Genomic DNA, 20,316 nt, shown 5'->3' with positions numbered 1-20,316 from the left:
ATATACTGCTCTGTGAATAGCATTGTGTTGATTATACAGAGTTCTACTGAATGACTCAAGACTAAGCCTACAGGTTGGTAGCCTGTGAGATGGTTGAAGATGAGTTTGTATGAGTATGAAGAGGAGATTTGCCCCCGGACCGTCATGGTAATGAGAGAAAGAGAGAGAATAGACTTTGCAGTTATTTGTGTTTTTGTTTTGTGTCATTGTGTTTAGCTCTCTTTTTGTTTTGTTTCCTTTTTAAATTATTTCAATAATTTCTGTAAAATAGCATGAAATACACTCATATACTTATCCACACACCCATGCAAAACTATGTGCACAAATTGGTTGTGCGGACACGCACACACACTACAGACACATGCATGCACACCTACATTCCATAGATGATCTCATTGTATTGATTCAATGTTTTATAGATATACACTGCATGACTTCATTGTACTGATATACATGTTCTTCTTTTTTATATTTTTTTACTTATCAAAGCTAAATTATTTTTAAATTATCTCTACTATTTTTATTCATTTATATCATTTAAATGTTATTACTTTACAAAAATATATATATTTTTAATCCCTTTGGTATTATTTTCATAACTTTTAGTGCAAAACTCACTGGTCACGCTTGTAACTACGCCAGTCTTTCATTCAAAACCTGTCATTGTGCATTAATTTGGATCGTAAACATCTGTCACCACACAACCATGGATTCAAAACTTAAGTTTATCATGAAATGTAATGAGAACATTGGTTTAATCACCAAAACACAACATAATTATATATTTTCAATTTAGTTGTTTTAACTACCAGTTAATCCAATAGCAAACCATGCAAGATATGTGTTTAAAATCACCCTTAGAAGTACTGAAAGTAATATGCTACAGTACTGTAAATTACAGTAGATTATACATTTTTCACATTAGGCAAAACACTTACATTATCCAACAAAATTGACAGAAAATCTATAATTTCCATAAGATCTATCCAACGTGTAATCAAAGGTGTGATCAATAAAGACATCCTCTACAATCATTCATGCAAAAAAACATTGCACTTTTCAGTATAATTGCAACATAGTTGTACTGTCTGTAATTAAATGTAAAAAACTAAATTAAACAACTTAAATTAATAAAAATAAAACAACGTTTAGTATGCATTCATTTGCATCAAGCATGTCTTGAGCATTTGGCCATCAATTCTCATCTACATCACAATGAATGTCCTCATTGTTAAAAATATTTGTTGGTCTGATGTGATTAATAAGGAGCATCCAGATGCTGCACTTGATTAATTTATGAAATTGCTTCTTCCAATTATTAATAAACATGCACCTGTTAAGAAACTGACAGTTAGAACTGTTAAGGCTCCATGGATTGATGAGGAATTGAACAACTGTATGGTTGAAAGAGATGGGGCAAAAGGAGTGGCTAATAAGTCTGGCTGCACATCTGACTGGCTGACTGAGAAAGTATGTGACTAAACTCAACAAAAAGAAGAGGAAACAGTATTATGAATCCAAGGTTAATGATATAAAGATTGAAATGATGGGCAGAAAGACAAATTCAATTCCATCTTTCATTGAATCAGATGGCTTATCCATCACAAAACCATTCGATGTTGGCAATAATTTTAATGATTACTTCATTGGCATAGTGGGAAAACTGGAAAGCTGGAAATGCCAACAACGAACAGTGTGTCACATCTGCTCCTGCCACGCCCTCTAGTGCTCATCTGGTGTCTCTTGACCTGCCGCCACTCCCCCAGTGTGCTCTTCCTCTCTCTCTCTCTCTCTCTCTCTCTCTCTCTCTCTCTCTCTCTCTCTCTCTCTCTCTCTCTCTCTCTCTCTCTCTCTCTCTCTCTGTGTGTGTGTGATTGTGTGAGCGGAGACAGGTGTGTCAGAGCAGATCAAATACCTTGGTTACCTCATCCCAGTCTCCTCGTCTGAGTCTGCTCTTGGGTTCACCTGTTCCACTCCACATGTTGTTACGTTACAGCCTTATTCTAAAATGGATTCAATCGTTTTTTTACCCCTCATAAATCTACGTACATTTCCTTTTATTTAATTTTTAATGTTTCATTTAACCTTTATTTAAATAGGCAAGTCAGTTAAGAACAAACTCTTATTTACAATGATGACCTACCTCAGCCAAACCTGGACGACGCTGGGCCAATTGTGTGCCGCCCTATGAGACTCCCAATCATGGCCGGTTGTGATACAGCCTGGAAATGAACCAGGGTCTGTAGTGACACCTCTAGCACTGAGTTGCAGTGTCTTAGACCGCTGCACCACTTGGGAGCCCAACAATGGTCCATAATGACAAAGCAAAACAAGGTTTTTAGAATTTTTTACAAAAAATAAAGAAAATAAAACATTTACATAAGTATTCAGACCCTTTACTCAGTGCTTTCTTGAAACACCTTTGGCAGCGATTACAGCCTAGAGTCTTCTTGGGTATGATGCTACAAGCTTGGCACACATATATTTGGGGAGTTTCTCCCATTCTTCTCTGCAGATCCTCTCAAGCTCTGTCAGGTTGGATGGGGAGCGTCGCTACACAGCATTTTCAGGTCTCTCCAGAGATGTTCGATCAGGTTCAAGTCCATGCTCTGGCTAGGCCACTCAAGGACAGTCAGAGACTTGTCCGGAATCCACTCCTGCATTGCCTTGGCTGTGTGCTTTGGGTCGTCGTCCTCTTGGAAGGTGAACCTTTGCCTCAGTATGAGGTCCTGAGCTCTCTGAAGCAGGTTTTCATCAAGGATCTCTCTGTACTAGTCTCCCAATCTCTGCCGCTGAAAAACATCCCCACAGCATGATGCTGTTAGTACCATGATGCTGTTAGTACCGTAGGGATGGTGCCTGGTTTCCTCCAGACGTGATGCTTGGCATTCAAGTTCAATCTTGGTTTCATCAGACCAGAGAATCTTGTTTCTCATGGTCTGAGAGTCTTTGGGTGCCTTTTAGCAAACACAGAGCAGGCTGTCATGTGCCTTTTACTGAGGAGTGGCTTCTGTCTGGCCACTCTCCCATAAAGGCCTGATTGGTGGAGTGCTACAGAGATGTTTGTGGTGCTGGAAGGTTCTACCATCTCCACAGAGGAACTGTGGAGCTCTGACAGAGTGACCATCGGGTTCTTGGTCACCTCCCTGACCAAGGGCCTTCTCCCCCAATTGCTCAGTTTGGCCAGGTGGCCAGCTCTAAGAAAAGTCTTGGTGGTTCCAAACTTTTTCCATTTAAGAATGATGGAGGCCACTGTGATCTTGGGGACCTTCAATGCTGCATAAATTGTTTGGTACCCCTCCCAGATATGTGTCAAAAAACAATCCTGTCTTGGAGATCTACAGACAATTCCTTCCACCTCATGGCTTGGTTTTTGCTCTGACATGCACTGTCAACAATGGGACCTTTGTTAGTCAGGTGTGTGCCTTTCCAAATCACATCCAATCAATTGAATTTACCACAGGTGGACTCCAATCAAGTTGCAGAAACATCTCAAGTATGATCAATGGAAACAGGATGCACTTGATCTCAATTTCGAGCCATATAGCAAAGAGTCTGTATACTTATGTAAATAAGGTATTTCTAAAAAACAGTTTTCACTTTGTCATTATGGGGTATTGTGTGTAGATTGATGCGTAAAATGTGTAATTTAATCAATTTTAGAATAAGCCTGTAATGTAACAAAATGTGGAAAAAGTCAAGGGGACTGAATACTTTCCGAACTGATAGACGCACACATAAAATACATGTTAATATTTTTAAATGTATGTAAATTGTAAAGTATCTTGTCTGTAACATCTTTTTCGTTAAATGGTGACCAATTGTGGTTACCACTATGTTAAATCAATTGGCAATAACGAGTAGTCAACATGTATGGTTGTCATGTACCATACATTGCATTCGGAAAGTATTCAGACCCCTTGACTTTTTCCACATTTTATTACGTTACAGCCTTATTATAAAGTGGATGAATAAATATAACATCTCATCAATTTACACACAATACCCCATAATGACGAAGCGAAAACAGATTTTTAGATATTTAATTCAGACCCTTTGCTATGAGACTCAAAATTGAGCTCAGGTGCATCCTGTTTCCATTGATCATCCTTGAGATGTTTCTACAACTTCATTGGAGTCCACCTGTGGTAAATTCAATTGATTAGAAATTATTTGGAAAGACACACACCCCTTTATATAAGGTCCACAGTTGCCAGTTCATGTCAGAGCAAAAACCAAGCCACGAGGTTGAAAGAATTGTCCTTTTAGTTCCGAGACAGGATTGTGTCGAGGCACAGATCTGGGGAAGGGTACCAAAAACATTCTGCAGCATTGAAGGTCCACAAGAACACAGTGGCCTCCATCATTCTTAAAGGGAATTTGTTTGGAACCACCAAGAGTCTTACTAGAGCTGGCCACCCGGACAAACTGCTCAATTGGGGGAGAATGGCATTGGTTAGACAGGTGACCAATAACCTTTATGGTTACCAATAACCTTCCACCAATCAGGCCTTTATGGTAGAGTGGCCAGACGGAATCCACTCCTCAGTAAAAGGCACATAACAGGTCGCTTGGAGTTTGCCAAAATGCACCTAAACACTCTCAGACCATGAGAAACAAGATTCTGCAATTACTTAACATTTAAGGTATTTCTAGATGAAACACTGATTAGGTTTGGTGAAAACATTACTGTGTGATTTTGTGTGATGTACTAAGTCAATTGGAAATGCACTTAAAGTTTTGAAAAAACAGCATTGTTGAATATGTGTTTTAAGTTTTGTACTAACAGTTGTGACATTTTACCACAGACTAGTGAAAAAAGTACCAAGCAATAATATATATATTTTTTATATATATTTTTCCTCTTCCTCTAATCACCATTACTATTATTTATTTCCTGTTCTTGTTTATGTAATTATCTCACTTTGATTTAGCAACAGTGGCCTTGTCATTCATGTTAATAAAGTATATCTGAATCTGGGAGAGTGGGAGATAGCATGAGAGAGAGAGCAGTAACACCAACAGGATATCTCTCTCCCTCGTGTGTGTGTGTGTGTGTGTGTGTGTGTGTGTGTGTGTGTGTGTGTGTGTGTGTGTGTGTGTGTGTGTGTGTGTGTGTGTGTGTGTGTGTGTGTGTGTGTGTGTGTGTGTGTGTGTGTGTGTGTGTGTGTGTGAGGACTCAGTAGGGGTAAGTGGGCGGTGCTGGCTTTGGGAGCCCATGGGGCAGGGGCAGGATTAGGGGTTGTGACAAAGGGGAGCCTGTGTGGACTCAACAGCACTGGGTGACCTGTGGGTCACTAAGCCCTCACACCATGAGCCCTCCACCACTCAGTGAGCGCCACAGCCGGAGCGCCATTAATGCCACACTGCCCTTTACCCACTCCACCATACCCCCCTCAGCATGAAAACCTTCACTCACTACTTACTGTTGTCCCCCATTGTATACATTGATATACAGTGCCTTCGGAAAGTATTCAGACCCCTACGACTTTTTCCACATTTTGTTATGTTACAGCCTTATTCTAAAATGTATTAATTCAATAAAAATCCTCAGCAATCTACACACAATACCCCAAAATGACAAAGTGAAAACAGGTTGTTTATTTTATTTGAATTTGTTATAAGTATTCAGACCCTTTGCTATGAGACTCGAAGTTCAGCTCAGGTGCATCTTGTTTCCATTGATCATCCTTGAGATGACTATACAACTTGAATGGAGTCCACCTGTGGTAAATTGATCAATGGATTGGAATTGATTGGACATGATCTGGAAAGGCACACATCTGTCTAAATAAGGTCCCACAGTTGACAGTGCATGTCAGAGCAAAAACCAAGCAATGAGGTTGAAGGAATTGTCCGTAGAGCTCTGAGACAGGAATGTGTTTTGGCACAGATCTGGGGAGGGATACCAAAACATTTCTGCAAAACTTTTCTGCAGCATTGAAGGTCCCCAAGATCACAGTGGCCTCCATCATTCTTAAATGGAATTTGTTTGGAACCACCAAGACTCTTCCTAGAGCTGGCCATCCGGCCAAACTGAGCAATCGGGGAGAAGGGCCTTGGTCAGGGAGGTGACCAAGAACCCGATGGTCACTCTGACAGAGCTCTAGAGTTCCTCTGTGGTGATGGAGAACCTTCCAGAAGGACAACCATCTCTGCAGCACTCCACCAATCAGGCCTTTATGGTAGAGTGGCCAGACAGAAGCCACTCCTCAGTAAAGGGCACAAAACAGGTCACTTGGAGTTTGCCGAAAGGCACCTAAAGACTCTCCGACCATGAGAAACAAGATTCCCTTGTCTGATGAAACCAAGATAGAACTCTTTGAGACTAGTTAGGATCGAGGGAAAGATGAACGGAGCAAAGTACACAGAGATCTTTGATGAAAACCTGCTCCAGAGCGCTCAGGACCTGACTGGGGCGAAGGTTCACCTTCCAACACAACAACAACCCTAAGCACACAATGCAAGAGTGGCTTTGGGACATGTCTCTGAATGTCCTCAAATGGCCCAGCCAGAGGCCGGACTTGAACCCAAACTAATATTTCTTGGAGATACCTGAAAATAGCTTTGCAGTGACGCTCCCCATTCATCCTGACAGAGCTTGAGAGGATCTGCAGAGAAGAATGGAAGACACTCCCCAAATGTAAACAATTTATTCATTTTTAGAATAAGGCTGTAACGTAACAAAATGTGGAAAAAGTCAAGGGGTCTGAATACTTTACGAAGGTACTGTACTTATATGATGTACCAAGATGGCATAGCAGTTCAGACGTCTTTTGTCCTCGTCTTGTCGTGTCCCGTATATATATATATTTACAACTTTTTTCACATACATTTTTTAAATTTTCCATCAACTCATCTTCAAAACATTCTCCTGCAACCCGCCTCACCAATTTATATTTATAAAAAAGTATTATTTACCTCAAATCTGTAATCCTCCAAGAAGCTAGCCAGAAACTCCAAGAAGCTAGCCAGAAACTAGCCAGAAGCTAGCCAGGAGCTAGCCAGAAGCTAGCCCAGAAGCTAATCCAGAAGCTAATCAGAAGCTAGTTCAGAAGCTAGTTAGCTTCTTTACTGGCAAATCGTTAGTATTCAGCTAACCACGGTTTGTGGTCATCAGCTATCCTTTAGCTCGAAAATCTATCACCAGTTTTGTACGGCGCAGCGCAGGGTGGCTCGGAACGGAACATACCGGACCAATTTTTCTCTCCATGTCCCTGGATTTCAACCGCTCTCTGGACATTCATACCTGGATCTCACAGCTGGCTAGCTGCTATCCGTGTGACTATCGGCTTTCGTCGATTCCGGAGCAAACATCAATTATTCCGGAGCTAGCCAGCTCCGTCAATCACTCCTGAGTTCCATCAATCACTCCTGGGCTGCAGTCACCTATCCGGACCCGTTTTACTGCCTACGCGGAGCCCCACCGGGCCTTCACAACTGGACTGCCGACGTTATCTACCCGAAGGAGTTATCCGGCTGGCTCCTCCGTCGCGACGTTACCTGAACGCCCATCTCTGCGGCCTGCTAACCGTTAGCTGTCTTATCGGCTGCTATCTGAATAGACAATCGGACAATTTATTTATTTATTTTTATTATTATTATGTTTTCTTCTTGGGCCTCTATAACTATATCTATTGTTTTTATTTTTGTTGTTGTTGTGTGATTTGGATTAATCCCCTCTACCACACGGAACCCCACTAATCTACTGACGGAACGCAAGAGGTGGCTAATAACAGACCTCCATCCTATGCTAGCTTGCTACCGATGGCCTGGCTAGCTGTCTAAATCGCCGTGACCCCCAACCAACCTCTCCACTCACCGGACCCTTTTGATCACTCGACTAAGCATGCCTCTCCTTAATGTCAATATGCCTTGTCCATTGCTGTTCTGGTTAGTGTTTATTGGCTTATTTCACTGTAGAGCCTCTAGTCCTGCTCACTATACCTTATCCAACCTATTAGTTCCACCACCCACACATGCAATGACATCTCCTGGTTTCAATGATGTTTCTAGAGACAATATCTCTCTCTTCATCACTCAATACCTAGGTTTACCTCCACTGTATTCACATCCTACCATACCTTTGTCTGTACATTATACCTTGATGCTATTTTATCGCCCCCAGAAACCTCCTTTTACTCTCTGTTCCAGACGTTCTAGACGACCAATTCTTATTGCTTTTAGCCGCACCCTTATTCTACTCCTCCTATGTTCCTCTGGCGATGTAGAGGTGAATCCAGGCCCTGCAGTGCCTAGCTCCACTCCTATTCCCCAGGCGCTCTCTTTTGACGATGTCTGTAACCGTAATAGCCTTGGTTTCATGCATGTTAACATTAGAAGCCTCCTCCCTACGTTTATTCTATTCACTGCTTTAGCACACTCTGCCAACCCGGATGTTCTAGCTGTGTCTGAATCCTGGCTTAGGAAGATCACCAAAAATTCTGAAATTTTAATTCCAAACGACAACATTTTCAGACAAGATAGAACTGCCAAAGGGGGCGGTGTTGCAATCTACTGCAAAGATAGCCTGCAGAGTTCTGTCCTACTATCCAGGTCTGTACCCAAACAATTTGAACTTCTACTTTTAAAAATCCACCTCTCTAAAAACAAGTCTCTCACCGTTGCCGCCTGCTATAGACCACCCTCTGCCCCCAGCTGTGCTCTGGACACCATATGTGAACTGATTGCCCCCCATCTATCTTCAGAGCTCGTGCTCGACCTAAACTGGAACATGCTTAACACCCCAGCCATCCTACAATCTAAACTTGATGCCCTCAATCTCACACAAATGATCAATGAACCTACCAGGTACCTCCCCAAAGCCTTAAACACGGGCACCCTCATAGATATCATCCTAACCAACTTGCCCTCTAAATACACCTCTGCTGTCTTCAACCAAGATCTCAGCGATCACTGCCTCATTGCCTGCATCCGTAATGGGTCAGCGGTCAAACGACCTCCACTCATCACTGTAAAACGCTCCCTGAAACACTTCAGCGAGCAGGCCTTTCTAATCGACCTGGCCGGGGTATCCTGGAAGGATATTGATCTCATCCCGTCAGTAGAGGATGCCTGGATATTTTTTTAAATGCCTTCCTAACCATCTTAAATAAACATGCCCCATTCAAGAAATTTAGAACCAGGAACAGATATAGCCCTTGGTTCTCCCCAGACCTGACTGCCCTTAACCAACACAAAAACATCCTATGGCTTTCTGCATTAGCATCGAACAGCCCCGTGATATGCAACTGTTCAGGGAAGCTAGAAACCATTATACACAGGCAGTTAGAAAAGCCAAGGCTAGCTTTTTCAAGCGGAAATTTGCTTCCTGCAACACTAACTCAAAAAAGTTCTGGGACACTGTAAAGTCCATGGAGAATAAGAACACCTCCTCCCAGCTGCCCACTGCACTGAAGATAGGAAACACTGTCACCACTGATAAATCCACCATAATTGAGAATTTCAATAAGCATTTTTCTACAGCTGGCCATGCTTTCCACCTGGCTACTCCTACCCCGGTCAACAGCACTGCACCCCCAACAGCAACTCGCCCAAGCCTTCCCCATTTCTCCTTCTCCCAAATCCGTTCAGCTGATGTTCTGAAAGAGCTGCAAAATCTGGACCCATACAAATCAGCCGGGCTAGACAATCTGGACCCTTTCTTTCTAAAATTATCTGCCGAAATTGTTGCCACCCCTATTACTAGCCTGTTCAACCTCTCTTTCGTGTCGTCTGAGATTCCCAAAGATTGGAAAGCAGCTGCGGTCATCCCCTTTTCAAAGGGGGGGACACTCTTGACCCAAACTGCTACAGACCTATATCTATCCTACCATGCCTTTCTAAGGTCTTCGAAAGCCAAGTCAACAAACAGATTACCGACCATTTCGAATCTCACCATACCTTCTCTGCTATGCAATCTGGTTTCAGAGCTGGTCATGGGTGCACCTCAGCCACGCTCAAGGTCCTAAACGATATCTTAACCGCCATCGATAAGAAACATTATTGTGCAGCCGTATTCATTGATCTGGCCAAGGCCTTCGACTCTGTCAATCACCACATCCTCATCGGCAGACTCGACAGCCTTGGTTTCTCAAATGATTGCCTCGCCTGGTTCACCAACTACTTCTCTGATAGAGTTCAGTGTGTCAAATCGGAGGGTCTGCTGTCCGGACCTCTGGCAGTCTCTATGGGGGTGCCACAGGGTTCAATTCTTGGACCAACTCTCTTCTCTGTATACATCAATGAGGTCGCTCTTGCTGCTGGTGAGTCCCTGATCCACCTCTACGCAGACGACACCATTCTGTATACTTCTGGCCCTTCTTTGGACACTGTGTTAACAACCCTCCAGGCAAGCTTCAATGCCATACAACTCTCCTTCCGTGGCCTCCAATTGCTCTTAAATACAAGTAAAACTAAATGCATGCTCTTCAACCGATCGCTACCTGCACCTACCCGCCTGTCCAACATCACTACTCTGGACGGCTCTGACTTAGAATACGTGGACAACTACAAATACTTAGGTGTCTGGTTAGACTGTAAACTCTCCTTCCAGACCCATATCAAACATCTCCAATCCAAAGTTAAATCTAGAATTGACTTCCTATTTCGCAACAAAGCATCCTTCACTCATGCTGCCAAACATACCCTTGTAAAACTGACCATCCTACCAATCCTCGACTTTGGCGATGTCATTTACAAAATAGCCTCCAATACCCTACTCAACAAATTGGATGCAGTCTATCACAGTGCAATCCGTTTTGTCACCAAAGCCCCATATACTACCCACCATTGCGACCTGTACGCTCTCGTTGGCTGGCCCTCGCTTCATACTCGTCGCCAAACCCACTGGCTCCATGTCATCTACAAGACCCTGCTAGGTAAAGTCCCCCTTATCTCAGCTCGCTGGTCACCATAGCATCTCCCACCTGTAGCACACGCTCCAGCAGGTATATCTCTCTAGTCACCCCCAAAACCAATTCTTTCTTTGGCCGCCTCTCCTTCCAGTTCTCTGCTGCCAATGACTGGAACGAACGACAAAAATCTCTGAAACTGGAAACACTTATCTCCCTCAGTAGCTTTAAGCACCAACTGTCAGAGCAGCTCACAGATTACTGCACCTGTACATAGCCCACCTATAATTTAGCCCAAACAACTACCTCTTTCCCAACTGTATTTAATTTATTTATTTATTTTGCTCCTTTGCACCCCATGATTTTTATTTCTACTTTGCACATTCTTCCATTGCAAAACTACCATTCCAGTGTTTTACTTGCTATATTGCATTTACTCTGCCACCATGGCCTTTTTTGCCTTTACCTCCCTTCTCACCTCATTTGCTCACATCGTATATAGACTTGTTTATACTGTATTATTGACTGTATGTTTGTTTTACTCCATGTGTAACTCTGTGTCGTTGTATCTGTCGAACTGCTTTGCTTTATCTTGGCCAGGTCGCAATTGTAAATGAGAACTTGTTCTCAACGTGCCTACCTGGTTAAATAAAGGTGAAATAAAAAAATTAAATAAAAATACATAATGTGGAGCAAATACAAAATTGACAGGGCTCTTTTGATACTTATATGTTTTATACAGCGTTTAAGGTGATTAGAAATAGCATGCACATTACATCAATACATATACAGAAAATACATAAAAATGTGGTGAATATTTATATTTCTACTTCTCTTTAGTGATACATATAAATAGAATGTTTTTAAAGAAAACTCATGCTTTTATAATAATGCATGGTCGAATTCAGTGTTCTAGTGGAGACTAGTAAGAGTTGGCTACTAAAACAGCTAAATTCTGAATAATCAGGGTTCTGTAACGGTATGCAGCACAGGTCCGCTGCTGCCTAGATGGCGCTGTCTTGCGGAATGCACCTTGCAGTCCACTGTGTGTAGGGTCTGCACCGTCAGGCATAAAAGCGCTTGTCGAGTCGTTGATGGTTAGCAGCATAGCACCCCATCTCGAAGAAGCATAGGTCGAACCTTGCCTTTCCGCGGTTTAATTCACATATTTATGATATTCATCGTGGACTGCCGGGCGCATGTTTTTGCTGGTTGAATAATCTCAAACCTCGTAATTAAAGTGTATTCCGCGGCATGTAGTTAGCGTGTTGGCTAACGTTACCGGCTTTGCGCCAGGGCAGGAGTGAAGACCAATCAATCACCGGGTACCTTCACCGCTAGTTTTTGTGTAACGGTACAGTGTGGTGCTGCTGAGGCAAGGGAAAAACGCAGCGGTCACCGGTGACTGGATCTTGTGGCGTGAGCACCAATGCAGTCTAGAAAACACGGCGAATCCCAGTCACCGGTGTAAAACACGGTGTGTAAAATACATTTAGTAGCCCTCGAACCAAATTATAATAATAGATAGGTCGCTAGCTTGATAGCAGGACAAGTGCAACGCAAGGATGTTGCAAGTGCTGGCTTGCGGCGTCGTAGTTTTTCCCGGTCTCTTCTTCATCTTTCGGAGAGTACTCCCTTCCATTTTCAAACAGTGGACTGATGCCGACGTTGTACTGGTCAGCGAGAGGTAATTATTAATGTCCTTTCTTTATGGTATATGTTTAACCCTGGACAAGCAGTAGCTGGCCCTAAGGCTATGCTAGCTAGCTAGCTGGCTAGCACGGTCGTGCAAGCTGATAAAACAAATTGAGTCTTGAGCTTGGCACAAGGTTTTAACCGAATTAGCCACATTTGCTCTTTCAAACAGCGCTAAAATATATTATTAGATTAGATATGTTTTGTTTGTAAATTTGATTAGTCTTAATGGCCATTACATGTCGTACTCGGACATCTTATTGTAGGTAGCATTATTATAACGGTGGCTAACCCAGTGAATTACAACATAATAACTAACACCTTGGGAATATTGCTCCGTTTTGATCAAAATTACGCACTGACATGCGCAAGGGTCAATTCAATGTTCATTTGAACCCTGTCACTCTAGTTGGGAACCCTGTCACTCCAGTTGATAATCCCCGCCAACCTCTAGCGCTGTGGTGGCTACTGAGTTATGCAATGTTAAGTGCTGAACTATACTGAGCGGATCGCTTGGTTTTAATAACGCTCTTATCAATTCGGTAATAATGCTCATCTAACGGGAAAATAAAAAATTTGGAAACGTGTGGATGCCCCAGGGGCTACATTCTCAGTAGCCGGGTAAACTCCGTTTGAATGCCTCTCCAGTTTGCTACAATGTCACACAGCCGGTGTGTTGATGTTGTTTTCTTTAGAATCATTTTTACGTTAACGGCTATAGGATAAGTTTTGTTTTCCGATCTGTTGGCCAGCAACTGTATGTGTTGTGTTTATTTTACCTGCCTGTTAGAAGTGCCCGTCTGGATAAGCTGCAGGATGTGATGCTTGAGTTGTTCTATCTCTAGCGGTATTTTAGCCAGTGATGTGTTTTACCGACACTGCATCTCAGTGCTAAAGGCGTCACTACAGACAACCTGGTTCAAATCCAGACTGATTTGAACCTTGTCAGCTCAGGGATTAGATCTTGCAATCTTTCGGTCACAAGTCCAACGCTCTAACCACTAGGCTACCTGCCACCCCTACAGGTGGGTTCAAGGCCCACCACCATGACAGAACATCAGATAATTCATTCCCATGTACCCACACTGTTCGAATCCATGCTTTATGTAATAATCTAGGCCTCATATTAATTATAATATGGTAATTATGTCAACACGCTTATCCAATGAAACATACATTTAAATAAATATACACTACCGTTCAAAAGTTTGGGGTCACTTAGAAATGTCCTTGTTTTTGAAAGAAAAGCAAAAAAAGTCCATTAAAATAGCATAAAATTGATCAGAAATACAGTGTAGACATTGTTAATGGGGTGGCAGGGTAGCCTAGTGGTTAGAGCGGTGGACTACTAACCGGAAGGTTGCAAGTTCAAATCCCTGATCTGACAAGGTACCAATCTGTCGTTCTGCCCCTGAATAGGCAGTTAACCCAGTGTTCCTAGCCCGTCATTGAAAATAAGAATCTGTTCTTTACTGACTTGCCTATAAAGGTTTTAAAAAAAATGTTAGAAATGACTTTGTAGCTGGAAACGGCAGATTTTTAAGTTGCTAAATTGTAATTACTTCGCTACTATGGCCTATTTTTTTTTTTTTGCCTTACCTCCTCACGCCATTTGCACACACTGTATATAGACTTAATTTTTTTCTATTGTGTTATTGACTGTAAACTAGTTTATTCCATGTGTAACTCTGTGTTGTTGTTTGTGTCGTATTGCTTTGCTTTATCTTGGCCAGGTCGCAATTGTAAATGAGAACTTGTTCTCAACTACCTGGTTAAATAAAGGTTAAATAAATAAATAAAAACTTCTGACTTCAACTATATATCCAAAGCAAAAAAACATCTACATTTAAATGGTCTTAATATTATTTTGCATATATTTCTGTTAATTCCCACGGAAAGTTTCCACCTTCGAATATTCCCCAACATGTGCAACCCTAGTCGCACCATTCTCTGTTTACCCTAGACACTGGATCTGGCGTTCCTGGCACCGACCATCATACCACTCTCAAAGTCACTTAAGTCACTAGTTTTTCCCATTCTAGAGTTCAATCGAACAGTAACAATGCCTCGATGCCTGTCTGCTTGCTTTATATAGCATGCGAATGCCATGTGCGATCCATTGTCATGAACTGGGTGGTGTACCTAATAAACTGGCCTGTGTGCATATAAAACATTAAGAACACCTGCTCTTTCCATGACAGACCAGGTAAATCCAGGTGAAAGCTATGATCCCTTTTTTTATGTCACTTGTTAAATCCATTTCAATCAGTGTAGAAGGGGAGGGGACAGGTTAAATAAGGATTTTTAAGCCTTGAGACATGGATTGTGTATGTGTGCTATTCAGAGGGTGAATGGGCAAGACAAAATATTTAGGTGTCTTTGAAGTAGGTGCTGGGCACACTGGTTTGTGTCAAGAACTGCAATGCTTCTGGGTTTTCCATGCTTAACAGTTTCCCATGTGTATAAAGAATGGTCTACTACCCAAAGGACATCCAGCCAGCTTGACACAACTGTGGGAAGCATTGGAGTCTACATGGCCACCATCTCTGTGGAACACTTTCTACACCTTGTGGAGTCCATGCCCTGGCAAATTTAGACTGTTCTGAGCGCAAAAGGGGGTGCAACTCAATATTAGGAATGTGTTTCTAATGTTTTGTACACTCCATGTATATAGCCTACTATAATCATTGTATGTGGCTATTGGCCAACACAGTAGTAATATATGCCTAATTAAATCCAAAGAAACATATTGTTATGACATTTATTCAATACAATACCTAAATCAAACCCACAGCTCAGCTATTTTGAGCCCCATGCTCCTCCAACCAACTGAAAATCATGCTGTATGTGGCCATTTCCACATTTGATATTTTTTGGCACAATGATACAACAGCATCAGGGTACCTATAGGCAAGACATGACCTTGCCCCAGTTTAAAAAGCACTGAGTTTATCTGGATTGGAGAATAGTTTCCTCCACAGTGACGGAGAGAGACATGGTCACAGCGTTGCACCAGAAGGTTTTCAGCTGCCCCATTTCTGCTATTATGTGAATGTCAGTTTTCAATGTGTGGCTGTATCCCACAGTTTCCTGAAGTGTGCACTTGACTTGTGTACTCCACTTACAATTAAAGCATGATTCTATGCTAGAGGGAGTTTCCACCATATTTTTCTTGTACCAGTCATTTCCATGGATGGGGTCCTGGGGTCCTGCAAAATTAAGGCAGTTATACATTTTAAAAACATTACAATACATTCATAACAGATTTCACAACATATTAAGTGTGTGCCCTTGGGCCTCTACTCTACTACCACAGAGCATCTGTAACACAAAATCCATGTGTACATGTGTGTGTATAGTGTGTTTGTTATTGTGTTTGTATGCATGTGTCTTTGTTTGTGTGGCTTCACTGTCCCTGCTGTTCTGTAAGGTTTTTTAAATACAATTTTACTTCTTGCATGAGTTACTTGATGTGGAATAGAGTTCCATGTAGCCATGGCTCTATGTAGTACTGTGCACCCCCCATTGTCTGTTCTGGATTTGGGGACTGTGAGGAGACCTCTGGTGGCATGTCTTGTGGGGTATGCATGGGTGTCCGAGCTGCCAGTAGTTCAAACATACAACTCGGTGCATTCAACATGTCAATACCTCTCACAAATACAAGTAGTGAAGAAGTCAAGCTCTCTTCCACTTTCAGCCAGGAGAGATTGACATGCATATTATTGTTAGCTCTCTGTGTACATCCAAGGGCCAGCCGTGCTGCCCTGTTCTGAGCCAATTGCAATTTTCCTAAGTCCTTTTTGTGGCACCTGACCACACGACTGAACAGTAGTCCAGGTGCGACAACTAGGGCCGGTAGGACCTGCCTTGTTAGTGCTGTTAAGAATGCAGAGCATCGCTTTATTATAGACAGACTCCTCCCCATCCTAGCTACTGTTGTTTCAATATGTTTTGACCATGGCAGTTTACAATCCTGGGTTACTCCAAGCAGTTTAGTCTCCTCAACTTGCTCAATATCCACATTATTCATTACACGATGTCAAATCAAATTGTATTTGTCACATGTAGGGTTGCAAAGGGTAGGAAACTTTCTGGTAAATTTTAAAAAGAAAATCAGAAATTGTCCATGGGAAGTTAAGCTTGGGAATTTGGGGAATTTTGCTTAAATTCATCAAAAAAGCTAGCTGAATGTTTTTTTGTGGGATACACAAGGTAATTCTAGGTCTTGTGGCATATTTTGGTTACATTATCCCCAATTCAATGGCATTGCAATCCTCTTCATGCAACAGTGCATTCTTCCATCACATGTGTAGTGCGCTCTTCCATCACATGTACAGCTGATTCTCAAGATCTTACACACTAATGAGATGCTATAGAGCCCACACTACCACACTGTCTTAGCCAAGGCCTACATGCTTTCTGGTAAGTTTTGATTACAATATTGGGTGGGGTGAATATATTTTATGTGACATACATTATATTTTGTTAACTAATAAATAGTAGCCTACGGCAAAGTGTGTTTAAGTAATTTCTAATTTGTTAACAATTTCTGCTAGTTAGTTTTTGCTATCGTGTGGATTTTTAGCTTGCTTGAGCCTGCTAACTGAGTGTTAATTCACCTGTTTACATAAATGTTTTAAAATTAAACATGTATCTTACAAAGGAGTTGTTTAATCTAACTGCTTAGCTATTTATCTGTACATGGAATTGTATTTGTTGTTTTTTAAAACTCTTTCCCCCCCCTAATCTTTACAGGAAAATGCCACGTGCACTATCTGATGTGTGGAGACATATTTACTGCCGCTAATGTAGAAGGAAAAGCTGTGTACATTTGCAAATACTGTGCCAAATCACATGTGAAGAATGCAACAAAGATGCAGAATCATCTGGCCAAGTGCATAAAGTTCCCTCAGCACTCACAACAAACAACCTCTGACAAAAGTCCCCCTACTTCTATTCGAGGTGAAAATCATGAATCAGACACTTTATTGATAGCAACAGCTCATTTTTGACTCAATGGAGGATCATAGTCAGAGAAATGCTGATGAATGTCTTGCTCGAGCTGTATATGCAACTGGTTCACCTCTGATGCTCACAGGCAATGTGTATTGGACAAGATTTATGAATGTTCTTCGCCCAGCACACACCCCTCCAACCAGACATGCTTTATCTACTCATTTGCTGGATGCAGAGTTCAACAGAGTTCAAGTGAAGGTCAAGCAAATCATAGAGAAAGCAGACTGTATTACATTCATCTCTGATGTGTGGTCGAACGTTTGTGGGCAAGGAATAATTAACTACATCATCTCCACCCCTCAACCAGTATTCTACAAGAGCACAGACACAAGGGACAACAGACACACCGGTCTCTATATTGTAGATGAGCTGAAGGCAGTCGTCATTGTCCTTGGACCACAGAAAGTATTTGCACTGGTGACAGACAATGCTACGAACATGAAGGCTGCTTGGTCTGAAGTTGAGGAGTCCTACCCTCACATCACACCCATTGGCTGTGCTGCTCATGCATTGAATCTGCTCCTCAAGGACATAATGGCACTGAAAACAAGAGAGCCAAGGAAATGGTTAGGTATGTGAAGGGTCATCAAGTTATAGCAGCAATCTACCTCACCAAGCACAGTGAGAAGAATAAGTGCACCACATTAAAGCTGCCCAGCAACACTCGTTGGGGTGGTGTTGTCATTATGTTTGACAGTCTCCTGGAGGGGAAGGGGTCTCTCCAAGAAATGGCCATATCACAGTCTGCCGATATGGACAGCCACATCAAGAGGATTCTCCTGGATGATGTATTTTGGGAGAGAGTGGAAAGCAGCCTGAAACTCCTGAAACCTATAGCAGTAGCCATTGCATGGATTGAGGGAGACAATGCCATCCTGTCTGATGTTCAGACTAGAGGTCGAACGATTATGATTTTTCAACGCCGATACCAATTATTGCAGGACCAAAAAATGGCAATACCGATTCATCGGATGATATTTTTTAAACATTTTTATTATTATTTATATATATTATTTGTAATGATGACAATTACAACAATACTAAATGAACAATGAACACTTTAAACTTAATATAATACATAAAATATATTTAGTCTCAAATAAATAATGAAACATGTTCAATTTTGTTTAAATAATGCAAAAACACAGTAATGGAGAAGAAAGTAAAAGTGCAATATGTGCCATGTAAAAAAAGCTAACGTTTAAGTTCCTTGCTCAGAACATGAGAACATATGAAAGCTGGTGGCTGAATATTCCCAGTTCTTCAATATTCCCAGTTAAGTTTTAGGTTGTAGTTATTATAGGAATTATGAAGCGTTGACTATTTCTCTCTATACCATTGTATTTCATATAACTTTGACAATTGGATGTTCTAATAGGCACTTTAGTATTGTCAGCCTAATCTCAGGAGTTGATAGGCTTGAAGTCATTAACAGCGTGTGAATCAAGCACTGCTAAGAGCTGCTGGCAAACGCAGTATAGTTTGAATGAATGCTTACGAACCTGCTGCCCCCTACCACCGCTCAGACTGCTCTATCAATTATCAAATCATAAGAGTTTAATGCTAGCTAGCAACTTACCTTGGCTCCTTGCTGCACTCACGTCACAGGTGGTTAGCCTGCCACGCAGTTTCCTCATGGAATGCAATTTAATCGGCCATAATGTGTCAAAATGCTGATTAATCGATCGACCTCTAGTTCAGACTCTGCTTGCAGATGTAAGAGAAGAAATCCGTACTGTCCTGCCCACTTCACTGTTGCTCCAAGCAGAGGAAACTACAGTTCTGAAATGCATCAAAAAGTGAAGACTTCTGCCTGAAGCCCATACATGCCGCAGCGTACATGTAGGACCCCAAGAATGCTGTCAAGAGCATCCTGTCTGGTGCAGAGATCAACAAGGCCTATGGTGTCATCACTACTGTCTCGCCACCTTGGCCTGAATGAGGTCAAGGTTCTTGGCAGTCTGGCGAAGTAGAGTTCCAAGCAAGGGCTTTGGGATTGAGATGCAATATGGCAGTCGTGCTAAGATATCTAATCGGCCCCCTGGTGGAAGCGACTTTGTGGATCTGAGGCTCTTTCCCCTGTTGCCTCCATCATTCTCCAAATCCCACAAACATCAGTCACCTCAGAGCACAACTGGTCCTTGTTTGGGAACACACACCAAAGCACGCAACAGGCTGATCAATACAAGGGTTAAAAAATTGGTAGTCATCTGGGCAAATTTGAGGCTTTTTGAGCTTGACAACGAGCCATCCTCAACAAGGTTGGAAAGTGACAGTGAAGATGAGGCCTCAGAGTCTGATGATCAAGAGGTGGACATTGAGGAGGTCCAGGGAAAAGACATGGAGGCCTGAGAGGAAGACAACCAAAGCTTTAGTTTCTAGACAATCATTTTACACATATGTTGAAAACGTTTTTGAGAGATGCGATGGATCATTGGAGATCATTCAATATTCCCTTTTGTTGTTCAGTGAAATCATCCCATGTGAAATCAACTAATTTAATTACAGTTCAATTCGTAACTAAATTGTTTTTCTTTATTTTTATTGGAAGGATTTAATCATTTGCAATTATGTCTACTTATGATTAGGTAAAAGGTTTATGTTTCTGTCTCCCTATGATATGGTAAATATATCCAATGCGAAAACATCTACATTTAAATGGTATTACTATTAATTTGCACATATTCCCATATATTGGCATTAATTCACACGGAAAGTTTCCACCCCTGAATATTACCCAAAATGTGCAGAC

General features: G+C 41.8%; 1 protein-coding gene across 1 annotated transcript in view; it reads left to right on the top strand.

The window, feature by feature from the left end:
* The first annotated feature begins 11,924 nt into the window (after positions 1–11,924).
* LOC112228385 (ceramide synthase) overlaps positions 11,925–20,316 on the top strand; it is a 40,149-nt gene continuing 31,757 nt past the window's right edge. The window contains exon 1 of the mRNA XM_024393657.2: positions 11,925–12,540. Within this exon, the coding sequence (XP_024249425.1) occupies positions 12,419–12,540 (122 nt within the window). The 5' untranslated portion in view covers positions 11,925–12,418. The remainder of the gene's footprint in view (positions 12,541–20,316) is intronic.

Source organism: Oncorhynchus tshawytscha, linkage group LG30 (genome assembly GCF_018296145.1).
Source record: "Oncorhynchus tshawytscha isolate Ot180627B linkage group LG30, Otsh_v2.0, whole genome shotgun sequence".
Classification (NCBI taxonomy): domain Eukaryota; kingdom Metazoa; phylum Chordata; class Actinopteri; order Salmoniformes; family Salmonidae; genus Oncorhynchus; species Oncorhynchus tshawytscha.
Note: the sequence above shows the minus strand (reverse complement) of the source record. Positions and strands in the feature narration are given on the sequence as shown.